We start from the raw sequence: 22,186 nt of genomic DNA, 5'->3' as shown, positions 1-22,186 counted from the left end.
TAAAATATGTATATGTTGAGGAAGCATTGGGAATCAGCTCTCAATTCTACCATCTTCTAATTTCTTCGGGGTTTTTTGTTGTTTTTCTTTTTGATAATTTTAGGCAAATTTTCCTATGCCACTCTGTATCTCTAAGATAAGAACAGTAAATTCCTTCCTTTTGAAAAAAAAACCATTTTGAGACATCCAAGTAAAAAGTGCTTTGTAAGAGCTGTGCATTATTATTGTAATTTGAGAGATAATGAATGGCATCCTACAAAACAACTTAGGAAGTGTTACATGGAATGCTAAATGTTTTCTGATTCCTTGACTTTGAATTGCTGTTCAGTTTCTAAGCCTAGACTGATGTTTTGTTTGAAACTTCTTTTGAAATCTTTTTCACCTGTTTAAGCAATTTTGACTTTGCTGCAGACGTGGCACAATAGTTGCATTATAGTGAGTTAGACTGCTTGTCAAATGCAAAACCTGGACTTTCATCTCCTTACATCTTTCCGCTGATGCCGTTCAACTCTCCATCAGTTTGAAGATTTCCTGTCACACAAATGGCAGTTGACAAGTCTGCCTATCAGTTCTGTTCCTACAAATTTCCAAGTTTAGGAAATCAGGTTTAGTTTCAGGCGCTATTTTAAGAGAATAAGTTATTTCATGAAAAAAAGAAAAGCAAATCTTTTATTTTGCAGAGTTTTTGTTTTCATTGCTTGTATAGCAGTTCACAAGTTCTCTGAATACTTGACATAGTGTTGACTGAAAGACATCTGAGCTATAACATCATGTACCCTTGTGAACATCAGCAAGAGCAGATTTTCCCATAAACACATGAGAAACATTTGGAGATGCACTACACTTAGGTGATACTACTCCAGATTTCGTGTGCTTACTCCACCACCTCCATAATGCACCTAGTAGCAGAAATACCTCCTTTGCTCCTTTCTCACAAGGCTGGCCTGATTACAGTCAATAAATCGATGTGTATGCAGTTCTTGTTGTACAATTTAGACCAAAATGAAAACCTTCTACAATCCTCAGATGAACTGCACTGTAAGATAAATTTTTTATAATAATATTTTATAATTCTGAAGGGTAACATTCCAATAACATGCTTTTGACCTGTTTTCAAATGATAGCTACATCTTAATTTAGTTTAAAACATTTGGTAAGTGGATGAAAGGCAATCTGAATGCTTAGACTTAAGTAGAGAAAAACAAAAGGTCATGACATAATTTTTCATTAAGACATTTGCAATTAAACTTTGTGCACATGGATTTAATTGTGTAATAAACAAGCTTTACTCATATTAAGGATGAACTTTTCTCAAAAAACCCCCTACCAGTCTCAGTCTCTGCAAAAAGCATTGTTATATTTTAAAAGAGAAAAAATGCAAAATACTCAGAGGATTTATATCTGCTGTTAAAAGAAACAATAAAATTATTCATAATCACAGTTTTGTACATTAAAGTGTCCATCAAAAGCAAAGAAAAATGTTTAAGCCTGTGGTAGTCAGACTGGCAAATTTATCTACTGTTACTGCACTGGATTCATAATACGTAACATGGTATTTTGATTATGCTTTTTTTTTATCCAGAGATGACTAAAACCTTCTTTTCTGAGACTTAAGGGGAAGATAGAGATTTAACATCTGCAAATGGATCTGTAGTATGTAGTTGAAAAAGAGAGGAAATACATCAAAAAGCTTAAGTTATTATTTAAAAAAGAACACTGATAGACCCCATAATAGAAATAGAAGATTCCATTTTGATTATGTTCCAAGTAGCACTGCTATCACTTTTTTTCTGCAAACTTTTTTTATAATGCAGCAAAAATATTCTCTTTGAAAGCAGTGTGAAATTCAACAGGAACTTAACTCTTTTAGTCTCTTGTTATTTATTACTTCTAGGGGTAAGAAGATGGGACATGACATTGATTTTTTGATCACCAACCCAGGACCAAGAGAAGATGATGAACTTCTGCATAAAGTTGTTGACTTATGGAAAAAGCAGGTATGAACTAAAGAATATTCGGCCAAGGAGAGATGTTTTAAACTCCACTGAATTAAGCCTACACACTGCTTAAAGAACGTTACAGTCCTTTTTACAGTTGACTGCAATATTTTGAAATTAGTTATTGTTCTATTTGGTTATTAATCATGATGATCTAGGTGCATCCTCCAGCTCTGTATGCTAGAGTTGAAGGTTATATCAGAAGTGCCCTACACACATTCTATTATATCTTACCCTAAGAATAAACAATTGGTCAGAGGTAAGAAATCAAGCTACGCAGAATTTTGAGTGACACAGAAACACTATTCTTATACTTTTAAACAAAACTGTATTTGTTTAATTTCTCCTTGTGATGGGAACAGGCTCTCCCAAGGGAAGCTACTTCATGGAGATGCAGTTTTAAGTGTAGTGGTGTGAAGTGAGTAAGTCTGAAAGCTTGGGTACCAAGCCCTGGAATTCTGGCTTCCTTTCAAACCATAAATTAGCAATTTTCCTGACCTGCATTGGAAAATTGACATAGTTTTCCTAGATATTTGTGTTTGGAAGAGTGCACATATCTTTGAGGTCCCTTCGAACCCAAATGATTTTATGATTCTATGATTTCATAGAGGAATTGTTCATCTAAGGCTGTGGGGCTTTTTTATTTTGTTGTTGTTGGTTGGTTAGTTGATTGTTGTTGGTTTTATTTATTTATTTTTTCTATTCAGCTCTCTTCAGTTTTAAGCAACTTTAAAGTTGGAAATGTCTGAATTATAGTAGCTGAAGGTAGCTAAAAATATTCCCAAGTCAGAAAAATATATTATGTTGAGAATAATAAACTTTTGTTTTTTCTTTTACCTTTCTAGCCAGCTAAGATATTTTTCAACATTTGCTACTGGTCCTTTTCAAAGGAATGGAGTACACTGCAACAAGTAAAAGGCCACCACTTTGAGGTGAATCATCAAATGCCTCACTGCTAAGTCAAGTCAGTTTTCAGTGCAGATAGCCTGGAGAGAATGCTTTTGAATTGATTTTGAGCTGTGTACTTTAATTAATGTATAATAGGTTAACACATGAAAGACATTAAAAACATCCAACTAGACAAAAGCTTATCTGACTTTATAACTTTTTTGTTTCAAGATGGTCAAAATCTTTCAGCTGGCTTTAATGGAAGGGCTTCAAACTTGTTTTTTCCTGATAAAATACATTATCTGAATTCCTCTTCCTCCAGTTGATTTTTGGTCTTTGAAATGTTAACGGACTATTATTGATTTTTTATATTTCTCTCATTTCTATCCTAAGTCTGTATGGAAAGTGTATGTGTTGTAGTAGATTGCTAGCAGGTACAATTTAGAGTACTCCAAATAAAAGCAATGAAGCTACAGCGATTAATGAATGCTGAGCAGATACTCTATTTTTATCATTTCAGTATTTATGTACAGGTTCTTTTGCAGTCATTCTACTCTCTTTACTCTGAGAAAAGTTGCCTTTCTTCTTGGAAGGGGTCTTTTTACCTTATTAAGCACACTTGAATCTCTAGGAAGCCATATGTGCGTCCTCCAGAAATCATGTTTATTATAATACAGTGGAAAGGAACGTGACGACAGACCAAGGCTAGAGCCTGCCCTGAGTGTAGCCTTTCATACTTTCTTCTCCACTTATATGGAGAAGAGTAATTCTCAGATCAGCAAATCTGAGAATTCTGACCACTACTGAAGCTTTCAGTTCACTCTGAGCTGCTTTCATTAAATGGAATTGAAAGGAAAGAAATAGAAAATGAATAATTCTTTCTCATTTTCTTGTTAAGGATACAATTTGGCAGAAGGGAGTGCAGGCAGAGTATGGGACATCAAGGGTGGCCAAGAGTTTGATAAAAATATTAGGATTCCTCTAGAAATCCCAGGATGAAGAACATGTCAGAAGCAGAGATGCACAATGGCCATAGAAACAAAACCCAAACAAGCTGGGAATAGTTTAAAGCTGTGGACAAATACTTCCTGTGTTCTGTTTGTCCTCCAGACTTTTTATGGTTTATACTGCTAGCTCTACTGCCTCTGTACTGTGGCACTTGTAATATACAGGCTTTTACTGGCTCTACTAAAAAATAACCTTCCAGCAAAATTAAAATGCAAAAAAAGAAAGGGGAATTATACACCTCTTGCCTTTTTTATTACCTTTGATTTCTAAGGGGGAGAGGAAGACACAAAAAAACCCCCAAAACTAAAGTACTTTTATACTTTTTGCAGTTGTCTGCTTCACAGCTTTCTACTTTCATACTACTGCTTCAAAGCCTAAATTCATCAAAGTACATCACCGAGGTCACGATGTTGACTTGCTTTTGGCAGCTCTTAGTGAAGGATTCCATAATGTTTAACTTCTAAATTATGGACCTCAGCCTATTTAAATAGTTTAAAGGGCCTTTTTCTTAGCTGAAAAATTTAATGTAACAGGATCCTTCCATTGAAAGCTGCTGAAAACAAAGTGGCTAAATCAACACCATCATGGTCTTTGATGCAGCATCACCACAAATAAATGGGCTGAGGAACAGAGAGGACAAAGTCTTCAAAGCAGAGCAGCAAAATGGAAAAGCTGTGATGCAGTACACAGGTTATGGTTTTAATGGTTCCAAAAAGTGTCATAAAGAAAGTAGGAAATTACCTCTGTGGGTTAGAGCTTGAAAGTCTGTGGGCAAGCAGGCTGAGCCATCTGTGTCGATGTAGCTTCATTCACATACTGTGAAAAAATATTTTAATTTTTTGCTGAAAACATATAACTATATTTAGCACTGTTCTTCTTATTATGTACATACTTTCAACAAAGGAAGAGATACTGTTACTACAGGCATTCCTGCTCTCAGTTTTTCCCCTTGTATTCATGTAAGTATAATGTTGCATTCTTCTTTTGGCTTTTAGGAAAATGAGGAATGTAAATGCCTGCCTATGCTTACTTAGTATATTAGTGATCCAATTTAAACTCTAGAATTGACCTCTAGAATAGACGTGATCAGGAAGGGGAAGGCTTGATGTCCCTTTAAAGAGAATGGTAAGGAGCAAGTAATGAGTCTCATTTTTTTCTATTGCTGGAAACAGATTTTTGGAAACAGTCTTCACAGAACAGCGGCACATTCATTATTGAGTGACAACTGGATTTGAGCAGCAGCAAAACCTGTTTCTAAGGCAAGACACAGAAATTGTTAAGAAGCCAGAGCAAAGAACTTTTTGTTTCAGATAAAAGGATTCAAAAGGATGCAGAGCTTCTATGTGAACACATATTGTTTCACCTTCCTTCTTGATGCATTAGGAATTTTTTTATTTTGTTCTGGCTCAGCTTCAGCAGAAGCTGAGGAAATACTTATCTAAAATAGACTATTGCAAGGTGGTTAGAGCCCTGGACATGAGAGAACTTTGCTTAAATTGCTTTACGTGGAGTATAGGGCTGAATCTGAATATCCTGCTTTTGAGGTTATTGCATAAAGTAGTCAGAAGCATTCCATTTCCTACTGTGATCTAAGTGAAGATCTGAGTAATAGTGGTGTTCTTAAGAACTGTGATCTTTCTAGGGTGTATTGTATTGTATGGGTGAGTATGTATAAGTCCCCATCTGTCTGTCTGTCTCTTTCTTGCTCACCAGTGCAAATGCTTATGGCATAGAGAGGTGAACATGTTCACTCATGGACTCCAGTGCTGATCTGTCCATTGCTCTCATAACCAGACTGCTCTGGACATGCTCAGAAATAGACCACTCTGATGCACAGAGAACTTCAAAATGGAAAAGGGACCAAGGCAGCTGCGTGGTTATGCAGCAACTGCAAAATTTTGTATTGCTGATCAAGCCTTTCATGCATTTTCTAGTGAATCCTCACCCTAACAGGCCAGATTGCTCCCAGACATCAGTTCTTGAGCTGTTCCACTTTATAGAATTCCTCACCTAGGTAGAGATTTTTCTGAATTAACATGCTACATTCTATTTTGGATTAGATATAGGCATTTCACTGAAAAAAAAGAAACCCATTTTCACTTCATTAAACCATCTCAGAAAGAAATTTAGAGCAAGAACATATATACATTTTGCAAGAACATACTGGATTACACTTTCAGATGATGTAAAATGATCCCACTTACCAACAATTATGAGCAATGACAGCATGTAACTTTAAAAGTGGAAGAGGATTTCATTTAACTAAAAATTACAGAGAATTCTAGTGACTTTATGTGGATTGATTTTTCAGCAATTGATTTAATATTTTTCTAAAAAAGTCATACTTTTCCTCAGCTTGATCATGGATTTACTCCCATATCAATGCTATTGATGTGCCAGCACTCAGCATATTTAAGTAAAAGTGCATAATCATTCTAAAAATGGAAAATTGTTGTGAGTATTAACATAATTGTCCTAAAAAAAAAACACATTTGGTTTTTATGGCGTCGTAAATTTGAGAAATTAAGATGCCCACATTTTAAAACTAGATTGTGTAAACAAGGTCTACAGCGCTTTATGGTGTATAGATCAAGCCAATATTTGCAAAGAACTGCAGATTCCCAGACACAGAATAAAGAGAAGGCTCCCTTTCTGCAGCTTGCAGTGGCCAGAACTTCACACACTCTTCATAGCTGACTGCCCCTTCGGGCAATGCTTTTTCAAAATGTACAGAAGTGCCATTTCAGCATAATTTGGAGTGATGGTGACGTTTGGAGCCTAATCAAATTAGGTTAATTTGAAACAGTATCCCAATGGATATGACCTAGGCTTTGGCTCCTATTTAAAGGTGATACTCTGACTTTGAGTCAGGTTTCAATTGCCTGTTGAATTCAGCACTTGTGTAATTGTTGCCTCATACCATTTGTTTTAAGTCGAGGTAGATATTTACAGAGAGATATTACTCTCTTGCTCTTCCTATCAGCTTTAGAAATTGCCCAGACAACAAACTATGAAAAAACAGTACAGTGTAATCCAGAGAGAGGTAGTCATAAAATATCTTTATAGTCACACTTGTCAACCATGGCCACCTGCAAATACTTAAAATATGTTCAAGTAGAAAACATGGTCAGCAAAGGGAAACAGCAGTAGGAAGGTTCTGATTCTGAATTGTTGTAATGTCTTCATGATTGCTTGATGTAAAATCTCATGGACCACAAGGAGTGTTGCCTTTAAATTCCTAAATATGAAAATAGGATGAGAAACAAAAAAAGATATATAGAAGACACCCATCTTTAAACACTGGTTTAACAAGCAGAATTTGTACTCTTCAAGCAGGTGAGAGATCTCAAAGGAAGGATCTTTAGTGAGTGTGCTATCCAGGATGGCTTTAGATAAAGGAAATTCCTTCATTTATGGTGTGGGCAATATAGCAAAGACTTACATGTCAAATTTACCCTGTTTTCATTTACAACTACATATTCCTGTAATGAGTTGAAAGCTGGAAAAAATTACTCTGAAAAAGCTTAGAAGACATTGTCTATAACATGATAATATAGCTAAGTGATAGAATTAAGATACTGATGAAGCAGAGGATATAATATATAAGTAAAAGTTAAACATGAATGTCTTAAAAAGCCTGATTGTTTTATGCCAAGGTAATACACAATACTATTTCCTCAAGAGCTTGCAGGCTAAAAGTCCAAGTATGGGGTACTGGTGGCCATGTGTGACTGTCCCCAGATCTCACTGAGACAAAAAAACTCCCTAGGTGCTTTCATGCTTGTCCATGAAGAGAGATACCACTGCACGCAGTAATATCTTGATGGATTTCCCAAGTGATCAGAAAAATCCTACTAAGGCTTCCCACCTACAGTAGGAATTCCATTCCTTTTGTAGTCCATCTAAAGATGAGCTTTAATTCCTGATTTCTTGCACCAGAATTGAGGAGATTTCAACTTCATGTAAACAGAGTACACAAAGACTGATACAGGCTGTGGCAAGTGTATAAAACTGGTATAAATCTGAGCACACAGTCTACAAACCCCATACAGGTACTTGAAATGTAGGTATTTGGAACTATGAAATAAGACTTTGCCAAAACTCAATCTAGTTAAGCTTCTGTCTAGGGAAATAAATTATTTAGATTCATTCTGGGATATATTAGGTAATGCCCCAAATCTCAAAGAGCAAAAAGAAAAATGAAGCAAAAGTCAAGAAAGTACTGATTAAGTAGGTAAAAGATTTTTATAGAGAATGGGAAGAATGTCAGTGCTTAATCAAAGTTTGAAATCATCAATTAATGGCTGGTGATCAATGAGATTGAAATAATTTCTGTTAGCATTAAAAGCAACAAAATTAATCTGAAGGCAGGCATAGTTTCATCAAAAAAGAATGAGATAATAAGCATTAACATTCAACAGCTGTTTTGAGCCTATATTTGGAAATTGCAAGCATCAGTGCCTTGTGACATTGGGGTAAAATTAAGAAAAAATTGCTGTTTTAAAGATGGATGTGAGCAAGCACCTGCTAAAATTAAGCATTTTCAACTCAGCAGACTTGGAAACTAGTAATCCAAGAGAAGGAGCTACATAAAGAGTTTTCTCATATCGATTTATAATAAATCTTCATAACCAGGAAAAATCCCAAAGTGAAAGAATGTCAATTCAAATCAAATAGTCATCACTAAAAAGGTAGCCCAGTGACCCACAAAACAGCCTGTAACAGATTTCCAGTAAAATAATGGGATTGTTAATTTGAAACTATCATCAACAAAAACCTGGAGGCTGAAAATGTAATAATACCTATCAGTGTCTCTTCATGGAAATCATATCTTGTTAAGTGTTTTTGTTATGCTTTTTTTTTGGTCGGAATTATAGCTCTGAGCGATGAAAGTAATTTTACTGCTGTAAAGTATTCTCTAAGGCATTTAACATATTATCCTGTAAAGTTACCACACTTGCACTATATAAAAGAAATAATCAAAATCTGGTGTTTAATATGGAGTTATTTTTCCAAAAAATCAGTTCATTGTTACTTGTGATCATAAAAGGTCTGATCTGAAGACCACTGTAATTAACCACCAACAGCCATCAAATACAACCACTTCTATACAATCTCAGTTCAATGTTGCAATTAAAAAAAAACACACAAAACTAATATGATTCTTTACTACATATTAAGGGATGTGTTAATTAACAGTCAGGAGGCATTCTTGACCGTGTTTTTTGATGGTGAGACTAATATAAGAATTTCTAGTCTGGAGAAGGGAGAATATGTAAACATTTGAGGAATTTTAAAGCAGAAGCAAAAAAAATGATCTAAGGACCCAAAGAGATGTGCACTCCCTTCAAGGAACAGACATGGTCAGGGCCCTTGCATCTCTCTAGAGACTCCAGACCTTGTCACAAGGAAACCTCATGCAACAAATACAGTCCAAATGCTCAGTTTGGAATCTGTCAAAAAGACTGTGCTCTGGACTAATTGGCTTTTCCAGATGTCTGCCATGTGGGAATACATTGATCCTTACTCAGAAATTTCTGTTGACATAACTACAAAAGGCATAGGACAAAAGGGTTGGGGGGAAGAATTGCAAATACTGTCTCCTTAGTACAGGGTAGGGTATCACTACTGTCAGATGTCTCCCAGTGCAGATTTCCCTCAAATGATCTGCTAATATTTTTTCAGAAGCTGCTGCTGTTTCATGCCTCTGCTTAGCCCAGATTTGGCATGGCACAGTTCTCTGTTTACTGAAATTACATTTTGCATGAATTTTTGAGACAACTGTCTAAAAACTCTGGAATGATGGTAAAACCAGTCCAGCAATTCAATGTGAGCAATGTCTTCTCTTTAGGGCTTACTCCTATATTGTGATATCATTGAATCAACATTTGTAGAAGAACAACTACCAAGCAGAAAAGTTGATGCCATGGATAATTTTCAGAAGTGTTTTACAATTTTAAAATTATATCAACCAGGAGTTGACAACAGCAGTTACAACATGTCAAAAAAATCGGATATGGCAGAAGTCAAAGACTGGAAAGCAATCCGTGTGGATCTGGTCATAACCCCCTTTGAGCAATATGCATATGCTCTGTTAGGTTGGACAGGCTCCAGGGTAAGTAATCACAACAGCCTAAGTTTTCCTAGCATTGATAACCTATTTTTGTTGTTGCAGGACCATTCAGAGTTCATGGATTTTTAAAAAATGTTCCTGATCTCCAAACATCACATTTTATGTTGTCATCAACCCCTGGTCATAGGTTGGGAGCTGATGAATTCATCACTGACATTTATGGATGTCTCTCTAAGGGAGTTAACATTTATTTTCCTTGAAGCTTAGTGTTTAGGTTCATGGACTGGAGGGCTAGATTTTTAGTCAGTCGTGTTGTCTTTTTGCATCATACTTCTGTTAACAAGCAATTTAAATGGTTACCGAGCAGAGAGATGATTTGGAAAGTGTCATAGAGTTTTACAGGAAATTAAACATTTGAGGAATAGATGTTCTGAGTTGGAACTTAATTTGGTTTGTAGGAAATTGAAAGCAATTTGACATCCTTCTTTTCGGATTAGATAAAATGTTTTGTTTCAGTTGCATTTTATTTGACTGTTTTAAATTGTAAACACTGGAAAAATTTTAAATTTACACATTAGTTTTGAACTAGAATATTTTGATTTATGTTTTAATAAGTTAAGAAAACTTGAAATGACAGCTATTTTCACAATAGGCACTGTAGTCAGTTGGCATAATATAAAATAGTACACTATTTTCAAAATAAAAAATTCTATCTAAATGCAAACTCAAACCTCAAATGATTAATCTCTCTCCAGACAGAATTATTTTTTTAATCTGTTCTACACGCTTGCCTTCTGATGTTCATTTTCTTAGGGAGTGATTACATGGTACAGTGGAGAGCTCGTGAGCCTGCTCTGAATGATCTTTTTGATGTGCTGGAAGCAGTACAGGTGCATTGCCACTCTGTTCTACCCAGGTTAATTGGAAGCAGGAGGGTTTAGACCAGGCAAAATGTTGAAATTGATGTGTTCTCCTACTGAGCTTATGAGTTACTTCAGTCACTTTTCTTTCTGAGATAACAAAATGTGTTTATTTGGACCTTGGATTAAGTTCTGCAGACTTTGGGATCCTTTCTTATCCTGGAAGTGTTTGGCTACTTAACAGCCGTTTTCTCAACTCTGTAGATGGGTGTCTATACTAAAAATGCACAGTGTGAGGCCCTTTGGTTGAGTGGGCGATGACTTCATCTTTCTCTGCCTCACTGATCTTCTACTCCCTGTTGAGCTAATTCACCTACAGTCTGTGGGAGCCCATCACAGGCTTACTTTCTCATAGTGTACCCAACTAACCAACTGAAGTGATGGACTGTATCAAAACATTGTCCTTCCAGGTGATGAGTTTTATCAGTCTGCAGTCCTTTAATAGAGGTAATTTTTACATGTTCATTTATTATATGGTTTGGTGTTAGGACTCTTATACAAAGGATAACGATTTTGGTTTGTCAGAATGGCTGATATTTGCTGTATCTTTCCCAGGAATTTGGACGTGATTTGCGGAGATATGCTAGTCACGAAAGGAAGATGATATTGGATAACCATGGGTTATATGACAGGAGAAAGGTACTGCTTATTCTCAGAAATAAAGCTGTTGTATTTTTATTTCTGAGCCTGCATTTCCTGTTTATTTTTGATATTCAAGTATATAGAATATTTTTAGCTTGATTATCTATTTTGTGGTAAAACAGTCCCACCTTCACAAGATTTAGTTGCACTGACAGAACCTGATTAAATCTGAACAAGTAAGTCTGGAAGCCTTTTTTTGGCATTGATGAAGTAATTTCTGAAATTTAACAAGAAACATACATTAGACAATGGTGATTGGAAAGAACTATGCAGCCTTCACAAAACTGAGGATAGTTAATCTATAAGTATTTTAAAAAATACTTTACTGTCCCATTTCAGAAGGAAACATTCCTGTGCCTCAGGAACAATTTCAACCAGTATTGTGCTAATATTTCAAGGGAAGAGGGGATATTGATGGGTACAGGCTGAGCCGGAAGTCTTGAGGAAGTTTTTGCGGGGTATAACACTAAGCAGAGATCAGGAATCATCCTGCTTTTAAAGCCCTGCATCCAGAAGTCTCTGTAGAATTCTGTTTAGTCAGGCTTGCCAGTCTGGGTAGTATTTGATATAATTTCTGGTATTAATGCTCTTGGCTGCAGTAATACTGATCTGGCTTTTATCTGGCTTAATGTCTGTACTTGTATTAGTGTCTGTGTCAGGCCATTTAAATAATAAGCAAAAATCAATATTGAAGATGTTTATTGATGTCATTATAGAGGAAGGCAAAAGTACCATGTCAAGATTTTGCATTAATCTTTCCTATATATTCCTTATACAATGGAGACTGCTTTTAGCATCCCTGCTTACATGCAGTATTGTCTCATTGCTTGTTTGTGGTGATCTAAACCCTCACTCCATTTCAGTTGTCTCCATACGTGCCTTCAGGTTCAAATGCTATGGCATCCTCATTTCATGTAGAAATCTGGGGAAATTATCAGGCTAATTATCCATTTAGTCAGGTATCCTGTCTCCAACAACTGTCAATACTAGATGCTTCAGAAGAAAACATAAAATCACATAATTGATAAATATGCTATCAAATGTCCAAGGGGAATGTTTCTTCATGAACTCAAGAATGATGTCGGTTTATTTGTGCCTGTCTTATATATTTTGAAAGCATTCAAAACATAAACTCTGTCTTGATATTATGGCAGATTTATTATCTGCAAGTTATTATGTGCTCTGTTAAGTAGCTTTTGGGGTGTAACAGATAACTGCACTAGGGAAAACCAGAGAATTTTAAGAAATGCCAGTTTTATTTTTTTGTGTGCAGCAAAATTTTCCTGCTTGGTGTATGAGTATGTATCATATGCGCTGCTTTTACCTGAGGCATTCAGAGATGCAAAATGGACATCGTTCATTCATTAACAGCATAAATCATGGCTTTCTATCTGTGATACCATTCAAATCCTTCTGGGAAAGAAAATTTGAGTTTCCATGTGTATTTCACTGGACTAGCCAGGATGTTTCACAGACAAATGATGAGTTTATCTTCACATTGTCCTCTGGGAAGAAAGATGCTCTTGTCTTCCCAAATTTTCTTGTAAAGAGCTGAGGCAGAGAAAGATTTAAGGCCCAAAAAATTCACTGATTTCAAGGGCCCTCTGTTTGCAGTGCCTGACCTGAAATTTCTCCTGTGTAGTATCTGTCTTGTGACTTTGAAAAATACAAAGAAATATGTGTATCCGTGTCATTTTTCCCAAAACCATCAGCTCTAGCTGTAACTCAGTCTCCACACCTTCTACATGTCTGAGTCTCAGCTTACACTTCCTCAATGCGCTGCAACTTAAAAGATTTTCCTTATTCCTTATTATAACACAGGGGTTCTTGACAAGGGCAAGGAAAAAAAACCCCACAAACAAAACCCCAAAACTCAAACTAAATCAAACCCACAAAAAACAGACTAAACCTTCAGGGCAAACGTCAAGTATCTTGACCATAAAATCCTTAATCTAGGATTTCCATATATCAAATGAAGTACTTGAATAGCTCAGTTGTCCCTTTCTGGGAGGGACTCTGATTTTGAATGTCCATCTGTCATCATGCACACACACAATATCTAAGTCTACCATTTCTCCTTTAATCCCATATGCAGCCAGTTTACTTCCACATTTTATTTTTTTGCTGTAAACCACAGATGTACTACAGATTTTGAAACAAGAAGTCAAGTTAATCTGTTGACACAGCAGAATGCTGTTCTTGTTTCTGCTGCAGTCTCAGAAATAGCTAAATTACATTAGCTGAAATTTTCCACAAAGAAAGTTCCACATATGCAATATGCAAAATTTCCGATCAGGCAGCACTTGAAGTTATAATCTCCTTAACATGGGGTCTTTTATCAAGTAGTGTCATTCTAACAAGAAGCAGGGAGACAACTTCCCAGCAAGTATTCTAATATTTATAATCTAATGTGTTAAATTAAAAAAGTTTTAAAAATTATTTTAAACTTTCCAATTTTGTATTAAGTTATTCCCAGAAATGACATTTTGAATAAAAAAGCCTTCCCCACTGCCATTTGGTGTGTAATGTAGTCAGAAATGTGCAGAATACAGCTATGATGTCTATAACTGTGGAATTTGAGATGATGATGCAGAGTGGAAGAGGAAAAGTTTGCGGTAAGTTGTGTGGCTGCCAAGGTTGATTCATTTTTAGCATCAGCAGGTTAGTAAGCTTAAAATAAGGGATAAAAATAATTAGCAATTTTACACAAGGGAACATATGCCCAAATCATGAAATGTTTAGGGTTGGTTTTGGTTTTTTTCAATAGTTAATCATGAAGAGTAGAGAATCTACTTTATGGTAATTCTAGTGCTTTTCTTTAAAAATTAAAATACTAAAACCATGGATGTTTTATCTGTACCATCTTTTAAAATTTGACTGGAACATGAGCATATGTCTTTCATAAGAACATTTCTCTTTGTGGCAGGAAATCTTCTTTTCTCAAAGCTAAAAACAATCAGGAAGCAGATATCCCTTGTGCAAGCTGCTCAAGATCCCTCAACACAATCTTAATTAAGGTTAATTAGGCACCATAGGTAAAAACTGAATCACATCTTTTCCATATTCCTCTCCTTGTTTGCTGAAGGGAGGTTACATTATATCACCTGCTCTGTCCAGGCAGACAAACTTTCACACACAACTCTCTAACTGTCACTGGGCTATTGACTGGGTTATAATTCGGGAGCTGGGCCAAATCCTTTCTGCTTCATTTTTCTTTTATTAGTCTGTGTGTGTGTACAGCAAAAGGGATAGAAAGGTCAGGGAGAGTCAAACTAATTCTTGATCCTGATGAAGACCAAATCCTTTCCTTGAAAATACTTGCCTGTCATCGTTTAAAATTTCGCAAGCTGGTGTAAGAAGATAATAAACCATGCTATAGCAAATATACTTTGTTGGGGTTTTTTTGGACGGAATGTAACAGTGCTTGTAAAAGAATGTCATTCATTATAAAAGAAAACAGTTTCCTGATTTGTTCTACATTCCAATATATAATTCAGTATACTTTATGCTTCTATATTAATATTTATCAGCCCTTTGGCACTGAAGCTTACACTGGCCCACTGCCTGAAATGTGATGTGTGTCAGAGAATCCCAGATTCCAGCATTCAAAGGGACTTGCATCAGGAGAGAGTCCTGGTTACTTTAATGTATTTCCAAAGGGATTCTGACAGGAATAGGGAGCATTAACACAACGGTTAGGAATCAATTACGTAGCTTTGCAGAGGGGAACAAAAGGAACAGATATTTTCTCCTGGGACTCATTACAAAGTTACACTGTGAAATTATTCCTCGGCCTTGATTTATTTTTTTCTTTCTAGTGTGACTGTTTTTATATATTTGTTGGTTTTGGAAGACAGTGTGCAATTATCAAACTAATGATTTTTTCAGTTCTGTAGTAAAAAGGGCATTTTGTAGATCTTTCTTTGGTAGGAAAATTATGGCAAAAAAATTGAAAATTTGCTACCAATTATCTGTCAGCCTCTCTTACATAAAAAGATGAGTGGATGTCCAAATCAGTGTCTCTTTAGAAGTGTGTACTAAAGCTGTGGAAATCAGCGCTTGTATATACCAACCTGAAGTATGTAGTTTCTGTGATTTACATCAACTGGGGGTCAAACCTTACTATGATCCCCACTCTTATAGAATGGAGTTTGTTGGTCAGTCATGAAGAAGAAAGAGAAATTGTGTGTTCCCAATGTCTTATAATATTATTGCTGTTACAAGTGGCATGACACTTTTATGAACATGCCAATAAAATTCTCATTGTAAAACTTTCCTGGTTCATGAATGAACAATATGCTCTCTAAGTCAAGTAGAAGTGCTTTTGGAAAAAGGAATTTAATTTTTCTATGTAAACCATAATTCAAGTCAGCTGAACTGTAGCTTCTTCCTCAGAAAAATTAAGGTCCTTAACCTGGAAACTATGGGATCACTGGTTGTTTTGACAGTCCTCCATGTTGGCTTGAGGGTCAATTATCCCTTAACCCACTATAAAGAATTTTTGCTTACAATGTGCATTGTGTCTAGACCTAATCAGGAGCTAATAAGAGTGCAAATGCTGATCTCATTTTTTTATGTAATGTGTCCATCAGTACCCTGTCTGAACTGCAGTTTTCAGTGTGTGTGCATACATACAGTTTGCCACATACTGAGATTTGAAGGGCATTTTCTTTACACGATTCTTTAAATGATTAAAAGTTTGTGGTGTTTAGGGAAGTCATTAGCAAGTTTTGACAATATCTTGACAACTTTTAAACTGGGTGAAATCTTGAGAGGTGAGAGATCTAGTGGATCTAACTAAAGAAGATAACAGCTCTTAACACTGTTTTATTTTTAAATATCTGTCTTTAATCTGAGTAACTATCATCTGTTTACAAGAAAATGCAAGAAATGTGTGATTTACGTTCACTAAATGTTTTATTATCTTTAAAGTGATTTTTAAAGTGGCTGGCAAACCACAGACTTTCTATTCTTAAAGGAGCTGTCCTTGAATTATGAGTGCATCTCCCCTCTCACAGTATCAGCAACCCGGAATAAGATTCAGGAACCACAAAGGTTGTTGGTTGCTCCTTTACCAACTCTGGTGCTGTTAGCTAGAGCAGAGTATCTTTGTCACACAGAAGGGAGTATCTGAAGCTGGACTCTATGATACTGGATTTTTGCACTGTTTGTCAAGGGGATGGGTAAGATTTAATGTGAAATTACTGTTCTCCCGTGAAATGGCTCTCAGACTGAGGTGTGTGCTTTTCTTCAATAAGAATATTACTTAAGGAAAAACTTCCTTCTTCACCAGCATATGAAATGCTACAGTCCAGTTAGCTTTTAAATTTAGCATCATCTTTAATTTTGAAGTTTGCTGCATCAGAAATATAACATCTTATTATCTGTCTGTATTCCTCGTGCCTTTACTTCATCTGTATGATTAATCTCATCCAAGTCTTCATTTCTTCTTAATTTGACATTATTTCATTCAGTTTTGAAACTCGAATGCTGTTGCCTACTTCCTCCTAGGTAGTATGAATACCACTTCAAAACCCAGGGCGTGTCTGTAAAAAAAGGGGGGCTACATCTTAGTGGTGTAAAATGTCAGTTTGAGAAGTTGCTTCCTTATCTCAGTATTGAAAGGACCCAGTCAGCTATTCTGAGTGACCTAGAGAGGTTCTATAGCTGTGAAAGGCATAAGCTATGTCTTTTTGCTGAATTTGAAATTTAAGTTTTAAATGTAGTTTAGATTCCAGACTAAGTGATACATTGAAACTCATATTCCAAAAATTTCATCACCAAGAGAAGCTGTGTTGTTAATTTAAGCAGATTTTGTTTTAACTTTTGCTATTCTGAAATTTGTTAGCTTCTCTTTGACATTGCTGCAAAACAGTTCTATTGCTTGTTGCTCTTAAAATTCCACAGGAATATGAATATGTTGGATTTTTTTTCTTTCTGACTCCATATCCCTGGATGTTGTCTAAGGTTGCAGCTTGCATTTCGTAAACACCAGATCGTTGTGATCCTCTTAATCCTCATGGCTAATTCATTTGAAGATACAATTCAAATACCAAATCTTTGTTATAAACAGCTGTAGATTTGCTGCAGTTTGGCTGCTGGAAGCTCTTTCTGCTCCCTCTGGTTGTCTGTGTGTAGTCACTGGTACAAAATGTTACTCTTCAGCTTCCAAAAAACCTGACATACATGGTTATAAGGATACTCTGCCTGTCACTGGAACCTGAATGTTTACACTGATGATTGTGGAAACAGCTATCCCACAAACTTCCACTCCCACTGAGGAAACACAGCCTAGATAACTGTTAGTGCTTAAGGGAAAGGTTGTCTTTTCTTGAACCACTTTGTAACTGGGTGTTGTGTCAGGCTGGTAAACTGACAAGATTACAGTCAATCAAAGGATCACGTACCAGTTCAGATGTGTGACATCAGAGGGCATATTCAAACAACTTTCAGGCTTTCATGTTCTCTGTTCTCTGAATGATTTCTGATCCCTCTTTTAATCCTAATTTGGCTTGTCAAAAGGCAACACGAGAAGGGATTTTGACATTTGGCATGAAGTGATGACTGTGTGAGCTTAAGAGAGCGTACATATTGTTGTGATATGGCCTAAGGAACAAGGATGGTTCAGAAGTTTGACTACTAGCTTGCAACTTTGTCACAGTGTAGCCAAATTTTCTCTGTAGTTTTAAGCAGATCGTTTAGCCTTCCTTGATCTCATTTCCTGACAGTAAAACTTGATTCCCAAGATGGAAAGAGGCAGTAAGAATAAGTAGTTGACCATTGCAGCATAAACTAGTTCAACCTGATGAAAGATTCTGATCACTCAGCATTTTACCTCTCCCTATAACTTGGAGAAAGAACAAATGTTTAATGAAGAATTTCAATTTTTGAAAATTTGCTTGTTCTCTTAATCAGAGGGAAAGTCAAAATGTTGGCGCTTTCTGCAAAAGGATTTGCTTTCTAAATCTCAGCTTTGGAAACAATCCAAAGATCAGACTGTTGCAAACATCCAAAGATTAGACAGCTCTTGGGGCTGCAAGCTCTGAGGTGCTCACTTGGCTGGCTGATCCAGGCTCATGAAGCCAATAAACTCTGGGGATCCTGGCTCTGAAGTATTTAAAATGACTTATTTGAACTCAGGCTCCCAGTAGCCTGTCAAGTAAGTTATTGAGAAGATATGCAAGCTGGCAAGAGTTCAAATACGCTTAGATTTTTTCAAGTGCTTGGTAAACTAGATGCTATTGGATTGTGGAATTTTTTTCAGGGCAATAGTTTTATAATTACATCATTTTTATGGCACGCCCAGGTTTAGGTGAGTAGGAAAATTCCAACAAACTGAAATTCATTAGTGTTGTCCTGATTAGATCTGTTCAAAAGGGAATAGGATATTATGCTTGTGTGACTATACATGTATTAAGTAGAAATACTGTTTCCTACAACTGTTTTTCTCTGGCAATCCTGGGAAGTTGCATTCTAGTGGTTCTCAGCCAGCAAAATCCATATATCATGTTTCTCAGTACAGCTTGCTGTGAGGATGCCCCAAACTTAACTACAGAAGATGCTTCTGAAAGATCTACTGTTTGATGCAAAACCCAGCCCTACCACTCACACCCTGGATAAATTTGACTTTTTAAAATGCAGGATTTATCAACCTTTTTTACTACTGCTTCCTAACTGAACTCTCTATCTGAATTAATTAAAAATTAGTACCATTTCCAAATACTTCAGAACCTCTATGAAAATAAGCTTCTGTTTTTGTTGTTGTTTTTACATTTTGGTAACTATTTAGAAACTATTCCTCAGAGTAAAGGAAGTGGTTTAAAACTTCCTCACTTCATAGAGTTTCAGGTGCAGTGGGATTCCCAATTGCTCTTTCCTTTCATTCAGAGTATATTTATTTTTCTTGATGCCATTTACTGTTCAGCAGTTACTAAGAGCCAGCTTTGCATAAATCAGGAACTATTTCAATTTTTCCAGAAGTTCTGAGTGATATATTTCCTTAAATTGTTATCTTTTGAGCATGCAAGTTAAGCTGAATGAGTCATGGGGTGGGGGGGCTGGATGCATTAAATTGCTTCAGGTACTTTTCTCAATTTCTGTTTCGTGGCAGGAGATTTCTAGGGTTGGCATGTGGGACAGCTTCATGGCTAGATCATGGCCATGTAGAAAGTATCTCTCTCCCTCACCTTGGAGATCCTCAAACTTGTTGTGGGTTCTGAGGATTGAGTTTGTCTTGTAAATTCTGATTTTTATCTTACATAAACCCATATATTTCCACAATATTCCAGAAAATCACCTTTAAGTCCAATTATTATTTTATGCAGTTTGTGGCAGCAAAATGAAATGATGTAAATAATTAACATTGCTTTTTTGCAAAAGAATAGGTGGGTTTCCTAGGGTATAATAGATTAATTGAATTATTAGCATATGAATGTTCTTGCACTGACATTGTAGGTTGATGTTTTTTTGTAAGAGAAGGGTCATGAGCTCAGTGTTATTTTGAAGAGTCATTGGAGCAGAAAGCAGTTATTAATTTTATGTCCTATGTAAATTTAAGATGGAAAATAGCTCCCTTAATGTTTTCTACTAGAGAAATATTGGAAAAAATATGACATTATACAGATGACTGATTGATGATTGATGACAATTTTGTATTTAAAAAACCTTGTGTGAATTTGAATGTCATTAAATGTTATTTAGTTGTTGAATAACAGGAGAGGTGGTTTATATAACTGCTCTGAATAACAAACTCACAAGGGGCACCAAAAACTTTGTAATGGGACCCAGCTTTGCAAGCTATTAACTGCTGTGCAGTTACACTGAATATAGTAAAATTCTGTGATCCCAACTTTTTTAAGAGAATATTTACTTTTTTCTTGAGAATATTTACTTTTCTTCCTGAAACCATTATAAGCATGAAAGGGGTAATTTATCTTTGGATTTCTTCCACACTGTGAAGCTTACATGCATTCAATAGTCATCATCACTATTGCACAGTTTTTACCAGTTGCCTGAAGAATGAATTCCTATTTAGGAAAAACCTAACTAACTTTTCAGACAGGGCTTACCCTGTCTCCCTTTGCATATATCTCTAAAGCCAAATTACAGTGGTGATTACAGTCTCAGTAAATTAGTATTTTATGGCTGTAGTGCTCTGGTGAGCTGGCTTCAGAGTGTCTGTAAGGATGCTGAGTTCTGCTACTGCCCATCTTTTGCCAGAATAGCTGCTTCACAGACAACCACAGTGTTTGCAGGAGGTAGCCCATCCAGTCATGCCTGGCAACATACTCGATCTTCTAGCATCCCTCATGATATTCAATTTTTTCTCTGGCTTAGTCTAAGTCCGTGTTGTGGCTTCTACAGTTACAAGCCAGTGGCTTTTATTGTGAAACATGGCTTACCTGACAGTGACCATGTTGGTGCGAAAAGTTATGTTCATACGTCCATGTGGTGACTTGGCTTAGAGGATGGAAACAGCTCTGAGGAAGCCAGACTGATTGCAGATGGCTGGGCAGTTATCCGGACTTTCCAGAACTTTCCAGATAAAAAGCCAGCTTTGTTTTCCAAGCAGGGATTCTTTTCTTTCACTACCCAATACGATAATTCTCAAAAACACGTATCACCAGGAAGAAGAGCTGTCTATTGTTCTATAACCTCATTTTATTACATAAAGTTGTGTAATATTCACGTGTTTAACCGTGTATTCAATAGTTACTCTTTTTAAGTTGGTTTGTGTCATCCAAGCACATTTACTCCACACTATCTTTCATTGAAAAAAGATGCTTGCAAAAGTACTTGCACAGTTAAAGAAACATTTTTTATGATTCTTTAAAACTTGGATGTTATAGTCTTATTTTGTCAGATGCTGCTCTAAAATTATAAAGTTATAATGGTGATATAGTCAGCCTTGGGAACATCTTGATGAATTAAACATTCTGCAGCTGCAGAGTTTGCTTTAGATGTCTGCAACAATGACTGGATTAAAGGTACAGTAAACATAAAGATCCAAAGTTTATAATATTGATTTCCAGTGTGTTCTCTACAACTACCTGAGAGTGTGTTATAGCAAGGTGAGGGTTGGCCTCTTCTCCCAGGCAAATAGCGATAGGTTGAGAAGACACAGTCTTAAGCTGCTCTGGGGAAGTTTAGGTTGGACATTAGGAAGAAATTCTTCACCAAAAGTGCAGTTAGATATTGGACTGGGCTACCCAAGGTGATGGTGGAGTTACCACCCCTGGAGGTGTTTAAGAAAAGACTGAACATGGCACTTGCTGCCATGGTCTAGTTGACATGGTGATGTTTGGTCATAGTTTTGACTCAGTGATCTCATAGGTGTTTTCCAACCTAATTGGTTCTGTGATTACTATAATTAAACACTGAGTCACTGTAAACAGTTGCACATACCTTCATTCATGTTCCAATTCTTCTCTCTCTCAGGAAAGTGGAAATTGCATATGTGATTTGGGTGATTTGTTCTTTTAGCACCTGGTCTATTTTTAAAAATTAAGAATCAAAATAATCTACTCTATTCCTTAAATTAAAAAATTATAAAATTATTAAATTAAATTAAAAAATTATTATGCATTTTCTTCAAAACCGTGCTTCTCCTCAGTGTTCTCTTAGCATTTTAAATGTTTCACATACAGCTTATGATTGTT

The 22,186-nt window shown here is 36.1% G+C and overlaps 1 protein-coding gene across 2 annotated transcripts in view; it reads left to right on the top strand.

Annotated features, from left to right (window-relative positions):
* DNTT (DNA nucleotidylexotransferase) overlaps positions 1-22,186 on the top strand; it is an 87,586-nt gene that overhangs the window by 52,800 nt on the left and 12,600 nt on the right. Inside the window, exons 8-10 of one of the 2 annotated variants that reach the window (XM_027672087.1) lie at positions 1,895-1,997; positions 9,745-10,008; positions 11,442-11,525. In XM_027672087.1, the coding sequence (XP_027527888.1) occupies positions 1,895-1,997; positions 9,745-10,008; positions 11,442-11,525 (451 nt within the window). The remainder of the gene's footprint in view (positions 1-1,894; positions 1,998-9,744; positions 10,009-11,441; positions 11,526-22,186) is intronic. The other variant, XM_027672088.1, reaches the window with a different exon arrangement.

The sequence above is a fragment of the Neopelma chrysocephalum genome, unplaced genomic scaffold (genome assembly GCF_003984885.1).
Source record: "Neopelma chrysocephalum unplaced genomic scaffold, ASM398488v2 Primary Assembly neopelma1_97390, whole genome shotgun sequence".
Taxonomy (NCBI): Eukaryota; Metazoa; Chordata; class Aves; order Passeriformes; family Pipridae; genus Neopelma; species Neopelma chrysocephalum.
The sequence above is the reverse complement of the archived record's forward strand: the minus strand, read 5'-3'. Positions and strand labels throughout refer to the sequence as shown.